Source organism: Chelonia mydas, chromosome 1 (assembly GCF_015237465.2).
Source record: "Chelonia mydas isolate rCheMyd1 chromosome 1, rCheMyd1.pri.v2, whole genome shotgun sequence".
Lineage (NCBI taxonomy): Eukaryota > Metazoa > Chordata > Testudines > Cheloniidae > Chelonia > Chelonia mydas.
Window position 1 is genome coordinate 187,804,939 of NC_057849.1, and position 25,186 is coordinate 187,830,124.

At 43.0% G+C, this 25,186-nt stretch overlaps 1 protein-coding gene across 8 annotated transcripts in view; it reads right to left on the reverse strand.

Annotated features, from left to right (window-relative positions):
- Window positions 1-25,186, reverse strand: part of LOC102933937 (OX-2 membrane glycoprotein) — a 51,274-nt gene that overhangs the window by 18,978 nt on the left and 7,110 nt on the right. For 3 of the 8 annotated variants that reach the window (XR_006288041.1, XM_027820025.3, XM_037907184.2), the window contains exons 2-6: window positions 16,075-16,156; window positions 14,838-15,158; window positions 13,913-14,185; window positions 10,303-10,413; window positions 5,647-5,724 (exon numbers count right to left, since the gene is read on the reverse strand). Coding sequence is in view for 6 of the 8 variants with exons in the window: in XM_027820025.3 (XP_027675826.2) it covers window positions 5,647-5,724; window positions 10,303-10,413; window positions 13,913-14,185; window positions 14,838-15,158; window positions 16,075-16,132 (841 nt within the window). In the remaining 2 variants the exon portion in view is untranslated. Of the gene's footprint in view, window positions 1-5,646; window positions 5,725-6,045; window positions 6,057-9,599; window positions 9,605-10,302; window positions 10,414-13,912; window positions 14,186-14,837; window positions 15,159-16,074; window positions 16,157-17,408; window positions 17,524-25,186 lie in introns of those variants that run through there. The other 5 variants (XR_006288042.1, XM_027820026.3, XM_027820028.3 and 2 more) reach the window with 3 other exon arrangements.

The window sequence follows — 25,186 nt, forward strand, 5'->3', positions numbered from 1 at the left end:
TTATGATGTTTATAATCCATGTAAAAATTAGTTATTTTAGAATCAGAAAAACTGATTATTTTAGAATGTCAAAAACCCATTCATAATTTGCAGAGACATTAATACAGGTCATAATAAGTTATGAGGAAGTAAGAAAACTTACCTTCTTACTTCCTCATAACTTATTATGACCTGTATTAATGTCTCTGCAAATTATGAATGGGTTTTTGACATTCTAAAATAACCAATTTTTCTGATTCTAAAATAATTTATTTTTTGATATGCGTAATATTGAATACAGGATTTAATTCTGTGGATGGATCCTTTTCTGTTTTGGATGTGGGAATTGCAGCAAATCATATAGCTAGTAAATGCAGCTCAGAAATTTAGAGAGAAGATAATGGGAAGTGATCACTTCCCATTAACTTATTGAGTGCCAAGGCTGAGAAAATGTTGAAAACACCAAAAGAGTCCTAGCTGGAATTTTCGAAAAGCTGACCGGGAGCTTTCCTAGATTAAATGTGATAAATATTTATGTAGTAACTGTACAAGTGACAACCTAGGACAATTCTACAACAATGTAATAAAAGGAATTACAACACCAGCTGATCCGGCCATTTACGAAACATCGAATTGCCCTGGGGTAGTCAATAGGGAGAGTGGGGGCCAAATCCGGACCACCAGACTCTTTTGAATGGACCATAAAATCTTTTTATTTCCTTTTTATCATTGTTGTTATTTCTGTATTATTTTCTCTGGAGTCTGGACCTTGACTATACCTTGACCAAGAAATTTGGACCTTGATAAAAAATAATTGATTACCCCTGCCTTAGACTTAGAAATCTGGTTCCCTGGTGGAATGAGGATTGCAAATGATCAATCAAGGGAAGACATAAGGCATGCAAGCAAGCAAAACACACAATGAATAGTTAAGACTTAATGAATTACAAAAGATGTAAGGTGGTGGCACAAAGGATTATCAAAAAGACAAAAAAAGAAAGTTGGAGAAATTTCTGTGGGAAATGGAACAAAGATGCAAAGCTTTCCAAAATTCTATGAATGAATGGGATTTGATGTAAAAGTAAATGTATACTTGGTCTTATCGTAAACAATGAAACTGAGGTGTCCAGCCTAGGAAAGGCAGACATTTTAGCAAAAGAATTCCAAAAGGTCAGTAGCGATATGAATCAAAGCAATAAGTTTCATGAGGAAAACTGTGAACTATTAAATGGCTGGAGAGAATATACTGATGATGTGTAAAACAAAAATTTTAGTATGAAGTATTGCAGCAGTTAGAAAAAGGAAAAAATACAGCTCCCAGTAAAGATAATATAAAGTAATGAAATGCTCCAACACTTGTCAGAAGGGGGCCAAAGATTCTACCGCATTCTATAATAATATATGGGAAAAGGATTGCTGCCAATAGAATGGAAACAAGCAATGGTAATACCAATTCGGAGGCCAGGCGAGGTCCATTCAAGACCTGATGCTTATAGGCCTATTGCCCTCACAACACGTGTGGGGAAAATCATGGGGAAAAAATGATACATGTAAGATGAGTGATATATGTGGAGAAAAATGATATTATAACTGAGGTACAAAGAAAAGTAAAGGAAGATGTGCAGTTGACCATATAATAAGATTAGAAATGAAGGACAAAATAAGCATAAGGACTAAGAACTTTATGATAACAGTCTTCCTGGACACTGAAAAAACATCTGACATGCTATGGATAAAAGGCCTCCTATAAACTAGCCAAAATTGAAATAAATAGAACATTTTTGGTGGATACGGGCCTTTTTAAGGGACAGAACTTTTCAAGTCAAAGTGGGGACAGCTTTATAAAAAAGCTACAAGCTTACAAATGAAACTCTACAAGGGAGTATTATTAGCTCTACTTTGTTTTTCATTGTGATAAATGACCTCCCAGAAAGCGTGCAGTCGGAAATAGGTACTTCCCTTTTTGCAGATGTCTATGTTATAGGAACTAAGGATAAAAGACAAAGTAGCCAAGGAAAAGACAAATGAGGAACTTCAGCAAAATGGTAGGGGATGTAAATTCACTTGCAAAAACTAAGGGAACACTTTTAACCAGGAAGAAAATTAGTGAACACTGGAACTTATTTCTTTATGGTGAAAAAATTCATATAGTTCAAAAGTTTGTTTCTGGGAATAGAGTTTAATAATAAATTAAGTTGGAAAGGTCACATAGATAATATCATACAAAAGTGTAAAAATAGGATGAACTTACTTAAAAGTGTAGCTGGAAACAAAAAGGGTGCAGATAAGATGGTATTGATGATGATGTATACAGCAAGACCAGTTTTAGACTACAAATGCCAACCTTTTGGTTCAGCCTCAAAAACAACTCTTAGAAACTTGGAACTGCTCCGGGTCCAAGCTCTGTGATTGGCATGTTGTCCAATGAGACCACCACCACTGCAGATACCCACAGAGAAGCACCTGTAAATCTAAGGATGGAACTATTAGCTCTAAGCTTTTGGGCAAAGGTAAAAGGGAACCATGAAAACAGAAGTTCACAACAGATTTATGAAAATTACTGGGAGCTTAGTAGACAAAATTATATGGACTGCCACCGATTTCCTCAGAATATCAGGAGATACGTAAAAAAGAAAAATTGAGAGAACTAAAAATTTGTAGTGATGGGAAATCAAATTACAGCTGGAAAGTTATTCCCCCATTAGTGGTTTTGGAATTGTATGAAAAAACTGAGAGAAGAAGAATCCTCACACATTATGGCCAATGAAATTTCTGAATTTACTGATGAAAAATGGGGCCAGCTTTGCCAAGTCCATAAAGATGGATCAAAAGATGACAGAACAGAGAGTGGGAACACTCTTCTATGTTCCCAGTCTTGGAATCCAGAAATCTAAAAGGCTATCAAATTATGTGACAGTTCTGATGGCTGAAGTAATGGGAATAATGTTGCCACTAATCTGCATAAGAGATGTGCAACCAGCTGCAGGTTTAATTTTATCTTATTCCTTGTCAGGCATTATGACAATCAGAACAGGGACTTTGGAGAGTGGACATGACATAATAAGTGACATAATATTCCTAACATCAGAAATAATGCAAGGAGGTATCTGTGTAACAATTGTGTAAGGGGACTGTTGCCCCCTTACTAACAGTCAGTGGGGGTGTTTTAGTTGCTAGCTCCCAGTACTAAAAGGGGGAAGGGTCGATGGGGAATCAGGACCTTGAGACTGCCATCCCTAGGAGCAATGGGGAGAGGCCAATGCTCCAGGTCAGCCTGAATGACAGGGCGGGCAGGCTAATCAGGGAGTCAGGAGGCCAGGGAGGTCCCGTTCTCTGTGTGAGCTGGAATTGCCTGGGTCAGACAGAGTGGGGCTGAGCTAAGGAGAAAGCAGGGGCCCGAGCTGAGCTGGGGAGCAGAGCTGTGCCAGATCCAGAGAGAGCAGACCCTGTCCTGGGAGCAGAGCTGTAGCAACTGGAGGCAGGGGGGCCAAAGAAGCAGCCCAGAAAGTTGGGGGCAGAGCAGCAGCAGCAGCAGTGCTGAGACAGAGTGGTGGAGCTGGGGCTGGAGCAGTCCGGAGCTGGGTGCAGTGAGCAGCTGGGAAGAGTGAGGGGGACCCTGGGCATCGGGCCCAGCACAGGGAGACACCTCAGCCAAGAGGCTCTGCAGGCCAGACTTGGATCGTGACCCTGCCTCCAGGGGGCGACACTGGGAAGAAGGGTCCTACCACTTAGAGCCTGGGAGCGTGTAGCCACCACCAGAGCAAGTGTCCAACCGACAGCATCCCTACAGCACAGCCACGGCCTGAGAAGGCGGCCTGGGACTTACAAGGAACAGACTGTGAACTGCCCTGACATTCCAGAGACCCTGTTTGTGATGTTCCCTGCCACAGAGCGGGTTGATGTGTTTCCTTTAATCTTTCCCATTTTTCCTTATTCTTTTTAAAATTAATTGTTGATTAAATAACTTGCATTTGCCTTAAATTGTATGTAATGATCAGTGGGTCAGAGAAGTGCCCAGTGCAGAGAGAGTACCCCGGAGTGGGGACACGCTAGCCCCTGTCCTAGGTGACCACAGCAGGGTTGGGGGTTAAGCCCCCCAGGAATCCTGGGCCCAGCCTTGTTGGGGTTATGAGGACTCTGCCAGACAGGAGAGTGGAAGGGGAGTCCTCAAGGGCAGGGAGGCCACTGGGTAAAGGAAGTGGGAGCGAGGACTCAGATCCTTTCGCTAGCCCACTTCACTGGGGTAGTGCAGAAGCCAGGAAAGTTCCCCACAATAGCAGGACTATTCCTCCGCTTACAATTGCATGGATTCTGGCACATATTGGAATATCTGGATTTGAGAGGGCTGACAGAGCTCGAAAAACGAGGAGGTGGATATTAAGATACCATTAAGTAGACAAGAATGTACAAGAATGGTCATGAAGGAGCTTGCAAAGGAATGGCAAGACCTATGGACTAAGGAAACAAAAGGATGAAGAATGATGTATGCTCAAAAATCAAAGATAATATTATACTCCACATTCATCATAGAAAAAGCAAAGTAGTCATTTTTAGAGTGTTAGTCTTAGATGATACATTAAACTTATTAAAAAGATATAAAGCTGGGTTAGGTAAAGCATGCAAAACCAATGAAAATGTTGATCATCTTCTATGGCATTGTGGACAATATTCTATGGAAAGAAAGGTTCTTTTTAAAAAAAGAGCTGGCTTGGAATCAAATATTTTTCTCAAAAGGGACTAGGGAGAATGTCAGGGAAATGGAACAATAAACAAAAAAGCAGTCTTGCTGTGTTTCCTTAAGGATATTAGACTGAGCGAAAGGATATTTTTTTAAAAAATGGCTAAAAATTAATAAAGAAAAATGGCGGTCATAGCCTCACATGATGAGGCTGCTGTGCCAAAACACAAGACAAAGACAAAGTTAGGGGCTGGCTGTGGAGGAGAGCAGTTGAGCTGGGTTGTGGCTGGAGAGCTGAGCCCCAGGAGTGGTACTAACTCCTGTGTGGAGCCTCTGGAATGAGGCTCCAGGGAGGCAGTCCTGGGGCTGGTGCTCTATGATAGAAACTGGGAGCTGAAGAGGAGCCCAAGAGGGATGGGAAGCCTGGGGAGTTTAATTTTGTTTGTAGTTCTGAGCTCTACTGAAGGGCCCAGGGATAAGTCCTGGGATCTGCTCTTCTGCAAAAGAAGAGTGTGATTCTGTTAAGTTCTGTTTGATTTTAGAAGGACTTCACTGTGGACCCAAGGGGAGACGGGTAAAGGGAATTTGAAGAGGTCAATTGGAAGAAGCCAGCTTACAGCAGGACTTAGATACCCTGGAAGGTGACTGAACTTTAAGTGTGCGGACGGTCTGCAGAACCAGGTTGGCTGACAAACGGGGCACTAGAGTGAGAAGAGTCTCTACAATGCTGCCTGCATCCTAACCCAAGGGGGAGCTCTGGTGGCAATGCTGTTTCACTGAAGCTGAAACATTTTGCAGACACACATCTGGTTCAATGAAGTTTTGTTGGGAAGATATTTTGAGAGAGAGGCACACAACCTCTCTGGCACTCTGCAGCCTGGAAGCTAGGGCACTGGCCTAGGATGTGGTAGACCCCGCTTTAAGTCCCGGCTCTGCCTGGTTCAGAGTGAACTACAATTAAAAATTCTCATCTGAATGAGACGGAGTACCTTGAACTTGGTTCTCCTGCATCCCAGCCAATGTCCTGTCCTCCATGAACAGACACTTGGGGAGCTCAGGTTTCAATCCTAGATAGGTAGAGAGAGACAGAGATACACAATTCTGTTTTCACAAGAACCTTTGAAATGTTTTGTCTCTGTGAAACAAAAACAAATTTTAAAACCTATAAAGTTGCTGTGGAACAGAATTGTCCTCCAGTCAGCTCTACCTGAGAGTACTGACAAGACACAGTGAATAGCTTTTTCTGGCCTAACCCTCTGGTCTCTTAGCTCCTTGTTTCTCTTCCGGGCAAGTGGGATCAGACTGACATATGTATGATTTGTTCTTTGTTCCAGCAGGCTCTGGCAACAATAAATTAGTAGCATAAACTGCCCACGCAGGATGTTTGTCTCTTTCCCTACTAACTTGCTCTGGCCAACACTTTTAAAAGCATTAATGAATTGCAAAGGCAGCCAAGAGGACATCAGTCTCTGCAACACCAAGTCTAAAGGTAACAATTTTTGGTGGGAGTAAACTAAGAAGAAATGAGGGGAAGAGCTAGAGTGAAATCTGAAGGGGACTCCATACAAAACCGTGTTCACTTTGAAATATGATTATAGTTTGAACATGATAAAAGGTTACTGTGGGTGTGTCATAAATATAAAGGGAAGAGTAAACACCTTTAAAATCCCTCCTGGCCAGAGGAAAAAACCCTTTCACCTATAAAGGGTTAAGAAGCTAAGATAACCCCTCTGGCACCTGACCAAAATGACCAATGAGGAGACAAGATACTTTCAAAGCTGAAGGGAGGAGAAACAAAGGCTCTCTCTGTCTGTGTGATGCTTTTGCCGGGAACAGAAAAGGAATGGAGTCTTAGAACTTAGTAAGTAATCTAGCTAGATATGCATTAGATTCTGTTTTGTTTAAATGGCTGATAAAATAAGCTGCGCTGAATGGCATGTATATTCCTGTTTTTGTGTCTTTTTGTAACTTAAGGTTTTGCCTAGAGGGATTCTCTATGTTTTGAATCTGATTACCCTGTAAGGTATTTACCATCCTGATTTTACAGAGGTGATTCTTTTACTTTTCCTTCTATTAAAATTCTTCTTTTAAGAACCTGATTGCTTTTTCATTGTGCTTAAGATCCAAGGGTTTGGGTCTGTGTTCACCTATGCAAATTGGTGAGGATTTTTATCAAGCCTTCCCCAGGGGAAAGGGTGTAGGGATTGGAGGGATTTTGGGGGAAAGACGTTTCCAAGTGGGCTCTTTCCCAGTTATATTTTGTTAGACGCTTGGTGGTGGCAGCAATAAAGTCGAGGGACAAAAGGTAAAATAGTTTGTACCTTGGGGAAGTTTTAACCTAAGCTGGTAAAAATAAACTTAGGGGGTTTTCATGCAGGTCCCCACATCTGTACCCTAGAGTTCAGAGTGGGGAAGGAACCTTGACAGGGTGGTTCCATAGTTCTTCTTGCCATTATATGAGCTCAAACTTGCTCTATTAACTAAACAGAGCAATGATTCCCACACCACCCAGGTCCCAAATGGCCTGTGCTGCAAACAGCCTGAGATTTAGAAAAAAATATAGCAGAAAAAACCCATTTCTGCCTGTCCCACCACCAGCAGCAACACAGATTGTGCAATCAGGACTTAGCTGACACTTCTCTTGATGATAGAAGAAGCGAAACAGAATCCTGCTGCCTCTGCAGGACTCATGGCAGTGCAAACTGTTTGTGACAATTGAGTTAGTAGATGTGACTTGATGACGCTCAGGGAGCTGACCTGGTGAGTGACAATGTGCTGTTATTAACTATTTTTCTGATTTTGTCTGCTTTTTTATCAGTTTGGGGGTAAGCAAAAAGCAGCCAATACAATGCAGACCTATTGTACACCATCTTGTATGACTGACCCTCCAACTAAAATGGGAATTAATTTAAGAAAATTGTCTACCAAATAACTCTTGGGGGAAAAAATCATACACAAGACGAAGAGTCTGTCAGCAGTTTTCAGTAAATAGATAAAAACAAGTAGAAAACCAGATGCTGGAAAGTGAAAAAAAGTGATTAGAGTGGGCAAGTTCTGGAGAGTATTTTACAGCATAAACTAAACAATGAGGCCTTCAGCGAATCTGATGTTTATTAAAAGGATGGGAAACACCTTTCCTCAGTTTGTCCCTCACAGCAAGGAATATAAAAGGAGGTTACAATGACTTTAGACAAAGTACTGTTGTGCAGAGGACTTTACTCTAAGTTTTCCAAACTAACAAAAGTACAACTCAACGTGTTCTATAAAAGTGTTTGTATGTAAAGAAAAGTGAGAAATTAATAGACTGGTCCAGACCTGCACTGAGTACGTTAAAAGAACAGAGGTAAAGGGTCCTTCCAGAGTTCTGGTAAATTCACATATTAACATAACAATGAGCAGGCAGATTTTAGAAATGGGAGGAAATATTTAGATTTTAAACGATCAAAACGTATTTTGATCGGTTAATGTTACTGGGATGAAGTTGCTGACAAACACTGGAGTATGGAACTCTATGCTTCTCTGTCTTCCACTCTTTGACCCCAAGCTCCAACAGTGAGCTTCTGGAACACACACAAGCCTCTTCTGGGCTCGCAGCACGAAAAGTATTCTGTGTTGTATCTGTCAGGATGCAACATCACAACACAGCAGTGCGAACGTGGTGAGTGTGTAAAGGGAGGTCTGTCAAACCAAATTTGCAATATTTGCACTGCGTTGAGCAAATTTTCAGTGAAGAGACTGATATTCACTTCCGGAGAGCACTAAGCCAGCTGATGATAACTATTTCAGAAGCCATATTTGCAAAGCTCACTTGCAAACCTTTGCATTTCAAGCAGTGTCTCCAGAGACCAGTGCTAGTTGTCCATATATCCAAATCTCGGACTATTCAAAAGCAATTGCATTCTGCTCTCAGCCTCTCTTTGGGTGGGTTTTTCACCATCCATTTCATCACTATTGTAAGAGGACACAACTCTGCTAGTTTCAGTGGAGTTGCACTAATTTATGCAATCGGGATATTTTGACCTAAAGATTCATTCTGATATATTTTGATTGGAAAAAAATACACTCTTATGTTTGTTTCATCAGAACAGGTTTCAAGAAGGAAAAAATAGTTTGGCTGCTTCGTGTTGTTTGCATGGAGCAGGAGATTTCTCTCTCTAGCTTGCCGGGCAGATTCTTTTCTTTTCCTGGGAAAAAATCAACTTCCCAATTCTGCAGCTTGCTCCCATCAAATCTTTTCAGAAACCACATCATCTCTTCTATTTGTTTATAAATTCATTTATATTAATTGTCTATGCACTTTTGCATTGATTCAGATGTTGTTAGAATTAGCTACATTACAAGCTGGGGCTGGGCTCTTACATTTTATAGCAACATAAGGAGTGCAGACCTTTCTGTCATTTTGAATATTTAGGAGTTAATAAAAATAAATACAAATAAGGTATGGGTTGAGAGGAGCGAGAGCGTGTAGGGTGGGGGGATGGAAACAAGGAGACCATGAAACCAGGCAGCTTGACTAAGTATTTGGCCTGGGAAATTAGGAGAGGCAGTGGGGTTGCGCACAGCTGTTCAATGAGGAGGCCTAGTCTCCCAGTGCTGGAGCCAGGGTGAAAGTAAGGTGGTAAACGCCAGTACAGTGCACTGGTAAGAAGTGGCCGCCGGTACAGGTCCTTATCACTGACTTTAAAGCGCTGCCCCTTTTGAGCCCCCTGTCCATGTTTTACTGGTGGAGGGGGAGAAGGAAAACTGAATTTTCCCTTGAAGAATTTTTGTGTTTATTTGGGAGATAAAATTCATTTATTAGAGTGTGAAGCAGAGGGAATTTAACTTTAGGAGGGAAAGCCCATAACCACCACAACATAGCACTTGCTTGCACATATCAAACAGAAATAGGTTTTTCATGTGAAACCTGCACAGAACAATGGAGGCCAGAATCAGCTCTCACCAAGACTCCCTCTTGTCCATCTTGTTGCAAAGTAATGGGATTTAGTGAATGATACAGTTTAAATTGGGTGTGGGGGGTTGTTTGTTTTTCATTCTTTATGGGACCATAACAAGATTGCGTGTGCTCTGCATCAGTAAAAAGATGCCAAAGACTATATTAGGGATTCTGATCAGTAATTAAAATCCAACTGATGATCAGGTGAGATCCCTTCTTCTGATGGGGTCTGTGAGTGGGGTCATTGTTTAAAAATGAGGGAAGAAGTCATCTGTTTCCTTCCTGAAAATCCTCTCAGAGGAGACTTGGATTGGACTCCTGTGTAAGACCCTGTAAAGCCAATAGAGACGGGAAGGGTACCTGATCTGCGCAGTCATAACTCTGAACATGAGATTCGGAAATTATGCTTTGCTGTGATTTTAACCTAACTCTGCTAATCTGCTGTTAACTGAAATGATACGCATAGTGTATTATCCTCACCAAGAGAATCTCAGACAAATAGTTTCCAAAATTGTAAGAAACGGAAGCAACCTCTAATAAACATGGAAATAACACTCGCAAATGTACCTGTCTCATATGGTACTACCATATACACCTCAGCAGGCACAATTTATCCTGTGCAACTGCCATTTTACAAGCGCTTAATACCACCTGTGTGGAAGCAACACAGTCAATCAGCTATTGGCTTTCACTTGAAAGAGTGACTCACCGCTTTGCTTTTTCCTGCGTCTTCTCCAGCACACCACAGTCAGAACCAACACAACAAAAACTATGAGTAGGGCCGCTGTGGCCAGCAACCAAGGAACTGAAAACCACCAGCCTGTGGGAAATAAAATCAAACAAAGGAACTTCAGATACATGAGAGAGTGTAGAGGGCGTAATGGGGAACACAGCGATGGTGGGCTCTTTCCAAGTTCTATTTAGGTCATCAGTAGAGTTGTTCAGAGCAACATTGGCTGAGTAAATTTATCTTTGACAACACACAAGTCAAAATACCTGCGGTGCCCATCTTCACCACTTATTTCTCCCCTATTCTGTTTCCACATCCTCTGGGAAATCAGAAAACATTTCATCAAGCTAACAAGATGTAACCAGAATCATTACCAGCAAAGAAACCTTACTGTCTCTCCATCGCTGTCATGATAAATAAGCAGGACCTTGTGTATTCAGAAGCTATGATATTTTTTGAAGAATCCTACCCATTCCAGATTCCAAGTTTTCATTTATGAAAAAAACATGCATTTCTTCTTAGTTAATATTTCTATTGTAGTTGCAAAGGTTAAATTAACCTTCAAAATATGAATTGAGTGCATGTAATGATGCCTGCAAGCAGGCTTAAACAATAGTTCAAAGACATGTAAACTGCTTTCCTTCATCTCAAAGTGGAATTAGCAATGGAACCCCAATGATGACAATTTAAGGGCTTGATCAAATTCTCATCTAAGTTAATGAAAAGACTCTCGCTGACTTCAATGAGAATTGGATCAAGCCAAAAATGTCCATGGTGTCAATAAGAGATGGTTCAATGTTTTCATCTGAAATTGTTTTTCTTTGAAAAATTGCAGGTTTGTCCAAATTGACACATTTTGCGAAAACAGTTCGATTTCACACACCTTTTGATTTTTCAACAAAAACAGTTAAAAAACCAAAACACTGTTTTCTTTTCAAAACTGAAATTTTCACGTCTTTTCAAAAACCTAAACCAAAGATTCAATTCCAGATGAAATTAAAATTGTCATTTTGAATTTTTTCAATAAAAATATTAAAAATCCAATTTTTTGGTGGAAAATTTTGACCAGTCCTGGTTGTTAACCATTTGTGTTAAAAAGATCATTAAAAATCATACAGCTTAATTGATTCAATCCACAGTCCCAGACTGCCTTGCATGCCTTCCCAGGTGCTATAAAACTAGAAGGATTGTCTTACAGTCAAGGCACCGAATATACTATAATTCGGGCCATGTGGGTTTCATTCCCATTTCTTTCACAGGATTCTTGTGTGACCTTGGACAAGTAACTAAAGATTGAGTGCTCAAAAGCAATCAGGTTCCTAATTTCTATTTAAATCAGTGGAAATTAAACAATGGAAGGAGCCTAACTCCTTTTGAATATTCAGCCCTTAATTTTTTAATGCTTCCATTTCCTCTCTATAACAACTGGGCTAATAATACTTCTCTACCTCACCAGGATGCTGGCAGGACAAATTCATTAGCACTGTGATGTGCTCAAATACTTTAGTGATGAATCCAAAAATACCTATTAAAAATTGAGCCTCAAATGTCTCCCTCCCAGCTACCCAAAACACCAGTCTCCACTGACATTGTTGGGTTGGCAGTAAAAAAACAAAAAGTTGATGTCACACTGAAAATGTAGGGGCAGAGAGCACGTAACTGAATTTATTATTAAAATAAACAACAAGTGATACTGTACTGACTGAATTATTCATTTTCATATTTAAGTCAATAAAAACGCTACATAGAATTTTCAGCCTGAGGCATGGGTTTGCCACAGGAATCATGGGGCCTTGTCCCAGAGAGCATACTGATACCAGTCAGCTCTGTGTTCTTGGGGAACCGGGGCGCAGTATCCAGCCTGTTTGACTCATGAAAGACACCTCCCGCCCCCAGCCTCTGCTTGAACCAAAACCCATCAGAAGAAAGACTTACAGAAAGCAATGAAAGGCGGCGGGAGACACACCTAAACCCCTCCTGACAAGGGTGACAAGATTAAGGCAACTCCCCTAACCTCATCTGCATCAAATATGGAACAGGGAGGCATCTCCATTAGCATACAGAATGGACAACAGAGATTCCAAGGCACTGAACACTGGGACCAGAAAAGCAGGGAAGCACTGCATCCTGGGGGATCTCTGCTCCAGATGTTAATGAACCTACGCCTGCACACACCCAGCTCAGCAATTATCAGACCAATTCTAGTAATGAATCCTTGACTGATATCCAAAATACTGAAGCTGCCCAATTGCATTGTGAGCTCCCTGGTAAGAACCACCACCCATAGCCAAGAGTGATCAGTTCCTATTGTCTAGCCTAAAGAAAACCCTTGAGTCAACAGTTTACCCATAAACAAATCTAGTGTTCTCCCTTGAACCATTGTTATTTCCCTACAAAAACCCCCTGCCCACACTCAAGTAACTGTTCTGATGCCTGGATTCAAACACCTCATCCGTTCCACTGGGACTCCCTCTTCTCCTGACTGATCGTGCTGGGGGTCTGCCTGTCTCCAGCACTCAGGACCCTGAGCTACCATCATCACCTGGGAACCCCAACCAGTTCAAGCTTCATGGAGTGGTGAGACCCCATCTCTCTCTTTCTGTTTTCTTTTCTACCTCAGGTATAACTTTTTAACCCTGACTTGTTTGATCAGTTTTTGTACTCCTTAATCATGTAACTGTTATGTCTGTTTAGGCTCTCCTGGTGTGGTTATCACTTTTATTCAATAAATAACTTTTATGGTTAAGCTGGTTGCTTCCCTCCTGCTCTCTCTGAACTTTACTCTTTTGTGTTTCTGGCTTTCCCATTTACTCTGCAGCAATGCTCCTCTTACCTAAGCTAAAGATCCCTGCAGTGCCCAAAAATCCTGTGGGGTTTGCTCATCAAGTGGGTTACTACCAGAACAATTGTAACGTGAAAGTGGGGATAGGGACGTGCTGAACCTGTGACATGTGAGGGTAGCAGCTTGGAAGTGCTCCTCGACCCAGACTACCGAGTCCAGGGACAAATAAGGGGTCGGCTTGAAAGTGTTGCCTGACCCTATCCACTCAGACTTGGTTTGTTAGTCTGTGTGTGTGTGTGTGCGCGTGTATGGGTGTGCGCGCGCACCTGATTCTAGGGTTGAGGAACCCAGCCCTGGGGCACCTAGGTCCTGCAGGATAGCTCCATTGGGAGGGGACTTGCAGAAGAGAGAGGTAGAGCTACATACAAAAAACACAAGTGACACAAGCAGTACATTGACAGAATTACAGAACCTGTCCCCCTCAGAAGAGTAACCCTAATAAATGAGCATACCCCGAAGTAATGGGGAAATCTGGTAACAATACAGAGCTCTCTAACTTTTTTTCCCCTCCAGAGCACATAGTGATAGACTGCCGACTCCTGCACCAAACCCCAATGCAGTGCTGAACTCAGAGTAGGATCCTCTCTCTTTCTCCCTCCCCACCACACAAACACTTGCCTCTCCTCTTTCTTGGACATTTGTTTCCCGTTATCTCCCCCATCCAAAAATGGGGCTGAAGATATGCTAGTACAAAATCTTGCAGCCAAAAGGACATTAACACTGGTCATGTATATATCACTAACTGACCGTCTTCCACTTTCACACTGTAATCTCTGTCTTCCTCCATGTGCCGTACTCTGCAGATCAGCAATTGCCCAGCCAGGCTTGTAGAACGGTTGACATAGAGTTTGCTGATGACGGACAATGTTCCATTGGGGTGCGTGACCACCTCTTCTGTCTTTTCACTCTGAGCTTTCGGCACAATCCAAGAGATCACAGGACGAGGCCAGGCATTAGCAGAACAGATGGCTGTCAAGTTACCTTCAGAGATTATATAATGGAGAGATCCTCTGAGCTGCTCTGAAACACACACAAACACAAGGAGCTTTTGATCAAATGGAATAGCATCGAAACCAAAGTACCTCATTGCATTCTGATGCAGCCCCACAGGGAAGGAATACAAACAAGTCCCCCTGCCCCAGACCCTTGCTATGATTCATTCCCTATTCCCTTGGTCCCCTATATTGAAGGGAACTATCATGGAGGCATTAACTTCTTTTGAGATCCCGGAATTGAGGGTTTCTACCAAGAGATAAATCATGTGGCCGCTTGACAATGTTCTCCTAGCTGCTACCAATAGTGCTGTGCAGTGAGGAGGCTCACGCAGCCTGAGTCCTAGCCATGACTGGGAAGACCGTGCAGGGAGGAAGATCCCCCTCCATGAGTTTTAGGTGGCACTTAGAGGACATTAAAGTAAGGACGCTCACAGTGAGAGTCTCCACATGCAGTAACAGGGGCCTGCAGTGAGGCAGCTCACATTGCTGGAGTCCCTCTAGCAGCGACAGATAGGGTATTCTTCTAACGCAGTTCCAGCTAGTACAGACATGGTACTGCTGTGGGGAAGCTCCCAGTGCTGGAGTCCTTGATGCAACTGACCAGTGAATGCTGCAAGCAAATGCTGCAGCTAGAAAACACCTTCCCTTTAGAGATTCTTCCCCACAGAGAACCTTACCATAGACAGTCAAGCAGGTGTCTTGTGGGATGGCTCCGGTGGGAAAGGTATTAAAGAGGCATTTGTAACATCCGTCATCCTGGATTCCAACTCTCCACAGGGTGATGGCCGTATCATTTAGTGACAGGCGTGTGACATTTAATCGACCTCGGTATGTTTCAGCAACAGTTACTCCTTTAGATACACTGTATGTAGCCAAATTCTCTCTAGTATTTTTCTTCTGCCATGTAACTTGCAGAATGTCATGAGATCCCATCAGGAGGCAGCTTAAGGTCACATTGCCACCCACCTCCACCACTTTTTTCTGTATCACTGTGTCTGCTGTAGTGATATAAAACAATACATGAAATAGACAAATATCACCTTCGGTCATGCTTAGAAGTCTCTTGCTGACTTTCTGGGCCAGATAACCAGCAGATGTAAATTGGGGCTATTCTATTGACCTCAATGGAGCATTGTTGATTTACATCAGCCGAGGTCCTTGGCCTCCATCTTTATTAGACCATCAAAAAGGGAAAGCCACTTACTGCATCTCCTTACCAACCCCTCTATACACCTACGTCCACTTGATTAAATCCACACATGGCTTCTGGTTCTCCCAAAAGATTTTTTTTTATAAGAGGTTAAAGGAAGACTGGTTAGCAAGAGAGACCCAAAGCCATTCCCACAGAGTCAGATGGAGAAAGAATCCATTAAGTTATCTATGTACACAGAGAAAGAGGGAGACTGAAATTAACTGGTTTCTGAGAGCAGTCGTTCGCAAAGTTATTTGCTTGCATCCCCCTTTTTTCTGCCTGAAGTAGTTTATGCCCCACTCCTGCCACACAAGTACACATACCAATTAAAAAAAACCCAGCAACATGCAACTTTCACTAAATAGTAAAAACATTAAGGCATTGATTCAAACAGAGCCATTTAAGTATATAGTAATGTAAATTTTAAGTGAGATACTGCTTACTGGCATCACACTGTTGTTACTGGTGTGAAGGGTGCACCTGTTTTTGTGTGTGGAGAAGAGCCATTCCATCTTGGATTGGTAATACCATACCATGCTTACTTCTGCCCAGCTCTGAAGGCAGCCAGCTCTCAGAATACATTCCGTTTCCCCCCGTTTAAGAATCTCTGTCTTAGAGGACCCAGTGAGCTGTCACTTCACTTCTCTGGTGGAGCCTCAGGAATCAGAGACCAGCCCCCACACCCCTTGTAGAAATCTGAGAGGAAATACCACTGGCCTCACCTTCTGCCCTGCAGAGCATGATAAAGACCACAGTCAAAATCAGACCTTGGCAAGTCATCTGAGAACTGATCTGTTCTTTCACCTGGAGAAGCAAGAGAGATTTGATACATGAAGTTATGGGCTTAACAGTAGATCTATTTCCAATGATAATGCTCCCATTTATGGAGCCATGACAAAACCGCTCTTGGGTGTAACAGGAACACATTTGCAAACTGCAGAGAGAGTCCATTCTAAAGTCCATTACACTACCAAATGCGATTGAAGTGTAGGAGCTGGAAAGTTACCTGAAGTTAAATCTCTTTCCTCCCCCCACACCCCCAAAGTTCTACATTTAGAGCTAGAATTTCAAACAGCCTCTAAGGTTGTGTAACCCACACACCTTCTGGGTGTGGTGTTCTGTCCCATCTAGTGGCACTGAGATCACTTAAAGAGAGAGCAATTAATGAGTCTGCTCTACAGCCTTAGCTAATAGGCAGTTGGCTTTTAGTTCATGCAGCAGAGGCTCATGCACTAAGCTCCGGATACCCCCGGTTCAATCCTGCCCGCCAGCGACCAGGGTCTGTCGGCGTTACAGTTGCACCCCAAAAAACTTTGTACATGCACTGTACATGTAAAATAGGCATTTGCTCATGTAAATCATGTTTGTGCACCCAGCACCTATATGCATGGAAAACTCTTGGGCCCAGTTTTGGAGGTATAATTGAAATGTTGGCATTTGGAGGCTTAGAAGTACCAGGGATGGAGACATACAGGGATTTGGGAGCTGTAGGACTTTGCTGGCATGTTTAGTTGTTTTCTTACGATAATTTTATCCACTAGGATACAATTATTGTCCATGAGTGAGTCACTCTGCTGCTCAAAGCCTAAACTGGCCACCAGCTGTGGATGCTGGGTACAGAAATAAATGTCTCCTCTACGTATAGCATGATTAGATGAGTGGTCTCTGTCACAAATGTTTCTAAGGCACTTGTACCTTAGTGCTATAGCATCTAAGAGCTACAGGGGTATTTATACTAGAGCTGGTTGATAGCCAGGACACATATTTTCATTAAATTTTCACAAAAAAGTTCATCCTTTTTTGTGAAAATTTTCAAAATTGATAAATTTTCATTCAGCTCTGGTTTATACCCTATGTCTGGCAATGGCCACACTGGAGACAAGATACCAGACATGATGGATGAGTCTTCCTTATACTTTCCCCCTTCAAAGACAGGGAGAAAGTAAGAGGCACACAAACACATGCATGTTTTCAACAGCATTAATAGCAAAGCATCCATATATAGTATTGTAACCGCCTTTCTTCCCTGGGTTACTCGGGAGCAGGCAACACTCACTTGTGTCCCTGGGCACCTGACGTTGTTGACATTAAAGGAGATCCTGAGTATCCCAGTGGTGATGTTGGATAAGTGGGAATCCTCTGTCCACCTCTCTGCTGCAGTCCCTTTACTCCTAAAGGAAGTTAAAATTGGTGGTACCTCCACCTGGCTGTTCCCTGTACACACTCAATGGCGTGCCTTGGGAACCACCAGGAATAAACGCCTTCAAATAGTAATAATAATAAATAATAATAATAACAACCTGTGGCATGGGTCTAACTCAAATACCAATTATAAATAATATACATCCAATATACTTAAATTAGAGCTAATGTAACGGTGACAGACCCTGGTCGTCGGTGGGTGGGATTGAACCGGGACCTCTGAAGCTTAATGCATGAGCCTCTACCGCATGAGCTAAAAGCCAACAAGCTGTTAGCTAAGGCTGTAGAGCAGACTCATTTGATCTCTCTCTCTAAGTGATATGGGTGCCCCTAGGTAGGATAGAACACCACACCCAGGAGGTGTGTGGGTTACACTAACACTCATTTACTTAACAATTTAAGAAACAGGGTATAACAGACTAAAATTAAATGTCACTACTAATTTAAATCCACAGAAACAGCTGAATAAAATCAATTAACAAATATAATATATAGTAATAAATTAAACTTAACTGGCATTTACACTGCCACCATTCACTCTACCCCACAGTGCACACTCTGGATCTCAGAGTCCTAAACGCTTGCGTGGGCGCGCTTGAAGATCTGCAGCTGGAGACAGCACTCTCTTGGTTCCGTGTATCAGTCCAGCCAAGTCAAAGAGCTGCAGAACCCCTCTGAAACTGGAGCTGGCCCCACCAAATGTCAGCAGCTCTGGTTCCTCGTTCCATGGAAAGATCACTCTGCCTCTCCTCTGATTCAGTCTCTCTGCGGTGCCCCTTCCCTTGCAAGTACTTTCCCAAACAAGAGTGGGGGCTACTCATAGTTCCTTCACTGCAGCCCACCTCAGTCAGCTCTAGGCACAGCAATAGTCTCTGCTCTTGACTCCAGTGAAGCCATCAACAGCCTCTGAGGCTCCCTGCTCGATCAAATCCCCTGCAGGCTCTCAGCAGCAGCTTCTGGCTTCCGAGCAGCAGCTCCTGGTATGGACCAAGCTCCACAGCAGCAATCTCACTCCTTTTCCCAAAATAGAGTCCACCGCCTGTTCTCCCTGCATGAGGAGATTGCTCCCCCTTTCCCCAAGGCATCATGGGAGTTGTAGTCTCTAAAGCTAGATTGCAGCACACAGGCTTTTCCCTTGGAACACTCCCCCCAAAAAGTTCAGAGGCCCCTCTAATAAGGGGTGCCTACATTCTCCCCCCACCAGAAAAATCCTTAATGTCCCCATTAAGGAACCAGAACAAAGAAGAAAAACAGTTTAATTTACAATATAATACATACATTCTTAATTCCTACTGCTAGCTGGGGTAACAGTCAATGGAAGGTAAAGTGTAGGCCCACTAGAATAGGAACAATTTAAGCATCTAGCCTGAGGTAAGCACCACCATGAAAAACGCTTGAGCTTATCACATATTCTAGTTTGGAATCCACAGGTGTTTTGAAATCTTTCAGCACAACCACCCCACAATGTACTGTGGGGATGGACACCTCACTGCTGACTCCAACCACATCATATGTTAACCGCTGTGGGGGCCTGGATTCTTGCTGGAACCTCCTTAAGGGCTGTACCATCCCTTCTTCATCTTCTACAGGAGGTGTTAATAAAGCTCCGTCAGAATTAGCCATTGTAGAAGGAGCAACATCTGTAGCAACCTTGTTCCCTACAACTGAAGACCCAGGGGGATTGTTGCATACATCTACGCCCTCCCTGAGGACTTCTCCCACAGGAAAGAATGGAAGAGCTTCTGGGTTTAAAGGAGGTGTGCTAATTGCGCTTTCAGGTTGATCTGGCTCAAGTGGCAGTACAACAGACCCAGTAGATATATCTGAGGGTTCTTGATACATAGTTATATAGTCAGGGCAAACCTCCTCAGAATCAGTCTCTGATGTCCATCATGGTAGCAGGGACTGGCACAGGATTAGCACCACCTATGGAGTTGTGGGAGGAACTCTTGGACGTCAGAGCTCTTCTCTGGTTAGATGATCTGGGTAGAGAGGTAGGCTCGATATCCGATAGAGCATCCATTCTGACGTGTTGCCCCAGAGGAAGTAAGTGGTTTCGATGTAAAGTCTTTAATGGGCCACCATTCTTTTCAGGCTTTAGTTAAAGACAGGTAGCCCAGGCATTTGATTCTCCACAATGTAGGTCTGCGAATTCCAGCAGTTTGCAAGTTTATGTTTTCCGGGGAGACCAAGATTTTTTTGATAAGAACACGATCACCGGCTTGCAGATCACAGTATCGCATCTTCTGGTCATAACGTTCTTTATTGCCCCGGTTCATCTTATCAGATGCCACCTGAGCAAGTTGATAAGCAGCACACAGGTCTTTTTTTAAATTAGCCACATACTGGAGGTAAGACTGGTGGGAAGATCTATCCACTGAGACCACAAAACAGAGGTCTACTGGTAATTGTGCTTCATGCCCAAACATTTGGAAATACGGAGAATACCCAGTGGCCTCATTTTGGGTACAGTTGTAAGCATGCACAAGTTGGCTAACATGCTGGCTCCACCTAGATTTCAGTTTGGTATTCAAGGTTCCCAACATATTAAGCAGGGTCCAATTGAATCGTTCAGGCTGTGGGTCTCCCTGTGGATAATAAGGTGTTGTTCTGGATTTTTTTATACCTAGCATAGTCAGAAGTTCTTGAATGAATCGACTTTCAAAGTCGCATCCTTGATCAGAGTGCATCCGCTTGGGTAGCCCATATTGCACAAAGTACTTTTCCCAAAGAGTTTTAGAAACAGTAGAATCTTTTTGATCTTTAGTGGGAAAGGCCTGTGCATACCTTGTAAAATGATCAGTTACGACTAGCACATTACAAGTATTTCTGCTATCGGGTTCAATTGTGCGAAAATCCATACAGACCAAATCCATAGGGCTTTCACTGTGAAGACGAAACAGTCGAGCAGCTCACGTGGGTAGAGTCTTCCGTTGTATACACTGTTGTATACACCGGCCACATGTCTTACAATATTCCTCAACATCAGTCTTCATCCGTGGCCAGTAGAATCGGTCTCGTGCAAGCCCGTAGGTCTTATCAAACCCAGGATGCCCACAGTCATCATGTAAAGACTGTAGTACAGCTTTGTGAAACTCTTGAGGTAAAATCAGTTGTTTTTTTGTGTGTTGCCCGGGATGGTTAGTGATTCTATACAAAAGTCCATTCTACAGGGAAAATCGATTCCATTCTTTCATTAGGAGAGGAATATCAATGTGCCTGCGCTTATTCACAGCATCAGGATTCCCTTGATCAACTGCCAGCCAAACCTTTCCAGCACAGGCATCATTCTGTTGTGTGGCTTGAAGCTCAGAACAATTCAAATGGGGAAGGTGGAAGGTGTCTAAAGAAGCAAGCTTGCAGTAAGCTTGGGGAATAGCATCAATAAGGCAGGCAGGTAACCTTTTAGTCAGTTTCCCACTCACAGTAGAAACTTGACACAAAGCTCAAACCCCAGGGGCAGATATCTCTTCCCACTCATCCTCAGGTGCCGTCATCTAGACAATGCATCAGCATCCAAGTTCTTGCTACCTGGGCGGTACTTTAGGCTGATGTTGTAGGTGGACAATGCCACTAACCACTGGTGACCAGTGGCATCCAGTTTGGCTGATGTTAAAATAGAAGTCAAAGGATTATTATCCATGTGAACCTCAAACCTCGTCCCATACAGATAATCATGCAGCTTGTCTACTATAGCCCATTTTAAAGCCAGAAATTCAAGTTTGTGCACAGGGTAGTTTTTTTCAGTGGACGACAAGCTTTGGCTGATGAAGGCAACCGGCCTCAACCCCTCAGGGTGTTCTTGATATAATACACCTCCTAATCCATCCATGCTGGTATCCACATGCAAAACATAAGTCTTTTGAGGATCAGCAAATGCCAAGACGGGAGCTTTGACGAGGCTTTCCTTAATTTTTTGAAATTTTCTTAATTCTTCCTCACCACAACAATTGGGAGGGATACGGGTTTTGTGACTCAGAAATTATTCCAGCAGCCATCAAGTCATGTAAGTGTCTCCAAACATCTTCCACATCAGCTGGGGCCAGGTGACAGGATCGTTCTCGAAAAGGTTCAGAGTCAGTTAGACAGATCTCATGCTGAGTACTTTTTGCACAGCCCACATCCCACTCATATCGGGAGAAGACATCAGCATGTTCTAACATTTTCCTACAGAGGCACTGTTTCCACTCCTCAGGGGTAGGGGAATCTCCACAATCAAAACAATCGGGTGTCAAGTCAATAGTGTGGTTCTTGTCCGCTGCAGCATGCATCTGAGGTACTACATCAACTAGGCAATCACTGTCCCACGCCGAATGATCACTTCGTGAGCAGATACATTTCTAACAGTAACTGTGATCCTTCTAGCAGACACTGCCGTAGTCGCTTGCACCTCAGGCCTGACCACAAATCCTCCAGAGAGAGAGATTTCCTCCGTTGTTTCCAAGAACAACAACTGATCAGTCGACTGAACAGGAAACTTAGGTCACTTGATGTGTGCTGCTGGGTGGTATGTAGACATTTCTTTTCTGTGCGTGCCACACATTGCCGTACCTGTTAGCATCCTCATCAGAAACAGAGAGATTCTCCTTGGAAGCATTTATAGGCCTCACGGATGTTAGGGTGAACAGGCAGGGTATTGATGCATTGTTTTTTGCCTACTTTGAAAAATCGCCAGACCAGACTGGTGTTGGTTTCAACCAAGATTGCGACATTACTCTTGACACAGGAGTCTGGGCACAGTAGGACTAAAGTGTCCAGCTTCTCGGGAACTCCCATAATGGACTATGGGAACTCAATATGAATGGCAAAGTACCCCTCATATGGGTATTTTTGATTACTCAACCCCCAGATTTGCAAATTATCTAAGGGTTGGATGGGCAAGTGATGAAGGTGGGTGTTGTAAAATGTCTTATATAGAATGGTGACCTGCGAACCAGTGTCCAGAAGGGCTTGAGCATAAATGCCTTCTACTTGAACAGGGACAATGGGAGCTGGACTGACCAGTCCTTGGGGAAAATCCCTCCAGGTACAAGCAACCTGTTGGTAGCACTTAGTGGAGCATACCTTCCTTGAAACACCAGTTTGCTCCTTCACTGGGCTTCTCTGAAGTTTCCCGAATTCTTTCTGGCTTGGATAAGCTTGCAGGTGACTTTCCGTAAATCCTCTTTTTTGCTTCACAGTCTCGTTTTGTGTGACCATTCTCCCCACATTTGTAGCAAAAGACGTCACTTCTACAAGTAGTTTCCACAGAGCCTCTTGAATGACAGGTGGTAATATCAGCACCTGCATCACTGGTTCTCACAAAGGCATCCCTCCTTTGTAACTTAGGATATCGGTCAGGTTTTTCCGCTAGAGTATGCAGCTGGAGTAGCTGATTAATTTGCTCAGTTAGATACAGCAGGCCCTTCTTTAAGTCAGCTATTCCATCATGAGGAGCCGCTGCCAGTCAATCCTCCTCTTCCTTAATATCCCGTACCAGTCTGGAGAAGGAGGGGGGGATTCCAAAGTGAATCAGAAAGCTGCAGCTTCAGGGTTGTTAGATTGCCAGGAAAAGCATCCTTCAGTACTTGCTCCATCCTCACCTGATCCAAGTGGGTAGCAAGTGTTCCCTTCTTTACCAGTACTTTATGTAGTAGCTTATCCAGACAGCATATGCACTGTGAAAGTTTTTCACCTTCTTCTTGATATGGGGACCTGCTATGCCACCACCAAGCTCCCAAGAAAAGGCATTCAACATAAACAAGAGACATTGTACTGGTGACATCCTCACTGGTAACATTCCATCTCTGAATACCAACAAAATACTGCTGTGTCCTGGCCCTTTCATCTTGTGCACACAGCTTCTAATTCATTTACTGTCACTGTGACAGCTACCCCCTCTCCGCCTCCTTGGCTCACAAAGGGGCATTACATTAATGTAGGGTGGGGAACACTTGATGACAATAAAGAAATACACTTATCTCAAGAGTGACCTTCCAAGGCAAGGGTCTGCGTTTCAGGAGCAGAGAAGGAAACAGATGTGACAAGAACAATAAGGAGTGGAGCATTACTCAGAAGAAAAACAAAATTCTTGCATTGTCAATGGAAACACAAGAGACATAGTAAAAATAAGAAGTGCCCTCCAGTGAAACAGTAGGAAAAAGATAAAGACCGATAGACACTGAGAGGAAAGGTACCAGAGAAAGTAGCTGTTTCCCAGGACACCTGACCACTGAAAAAAAATCTCTCCTTGAGCCCAGAGTCCTGCAGCCACGCAATCAGCCCTTAAGGCTTAACAGAAAAAAAAACCCATAAGCCACTATTTATTATTATTGTTAATAATAATAATACCACCACCTGCCCATCAGGTTACTCTCCAAACACATGTATTCTATTTAGTAAATCATTTAATGCATATAGTCAATAATGCATTTGTAAGGAGATAATGTAAAACATCTAGTTCCTGGTTAAATTCAGCTTGCCTTGCTGCACTGCCAAGTCACTTAGTAATAAAATTCTTCACTATGGTGGAATTTGATCCAGTTGTTCTCAGTGACTTCAATCTGCATGTAGATTTTAAATCTTCTAAGGCAGTTTAGGATTTCCTGGGTGCCAAGAGGACCATGGGCCTATATTAGGCATTTATTGGTTCAACTGAGACAGCTGATCACACTTTGGACCTGGTTTTTGGATCGGGATTGGAGGCTAAGTAACTTCACTTAAACCCATGTCACAGATCAACCATTACCCCCTGCACTTTGAGGTTGGGGCTTATCTTTCCTTTTGAGGCAAAGGACCTGTTTTGATGGTCTGCCCCCAGAAATTAATGGAGCCAGAAAGATTCCAGAACACTCTGAGGGAGAATTTCATTTGACAGACAGACCACTGCCTGGATGGGTTTAGTGGAACATAAAGGGTATGTCTACACTGCAATAAAACACCCCTGGCTGGCCTATGTCAGCTGACTCAGACTCACAAAGCTATGGTTGGGAGGCTATCAAATTGCAATGTAAAGGTCTGGGCTTGGGCTGGAGCTCGGCTTCTGGGACCCCTTATTAGAGTATTAACATACCCTATAACACTTTTTATCCTCCATCCCTAGGTACACTCTTCGCTGTCTTGTTTCTCACAGATCACCTTTGATTGACAGATGATCTGCCACATTCAGAAGCGAAAGAAAAGAAAATCCTTTCTATTTTCCTCCACCAGAGCATCTTCAAAATCTCAGACAGCACATTTGTTTTGGATGACAAAGTATCTGATAAATCCTAATGGTCTCGGCTTAGTAGTTAGCTGGGTTCCTCTCACTGTGAGAAAACTATTTGTTATTGTATGGACAAGATTGATCAACTTAGAGACAGGCTGTCTGTTTCCATGGTGACCAAGCAAGGTCTTGAGGGAACAAGGTAAAGTCCTAGTCTTGTTTGCTAGAACTTCAGCTGGTAATGCTCACTGAGTGTGACACTCTGTATCTCGGGGGAACACCCTGCACCCCCATCTTCATCCTTATAATAGGATTGTGTTGTATCCAATGCAGAGTTTGTCATGGTGCACTGAGCACTGTTGTTATAGTAATGTTATAGGTTGTAATTTCATGTATATAGTTATGAGGCTGAAAATGTGTCCTCATGGCTTAAAACAAGCCCAGGGAAA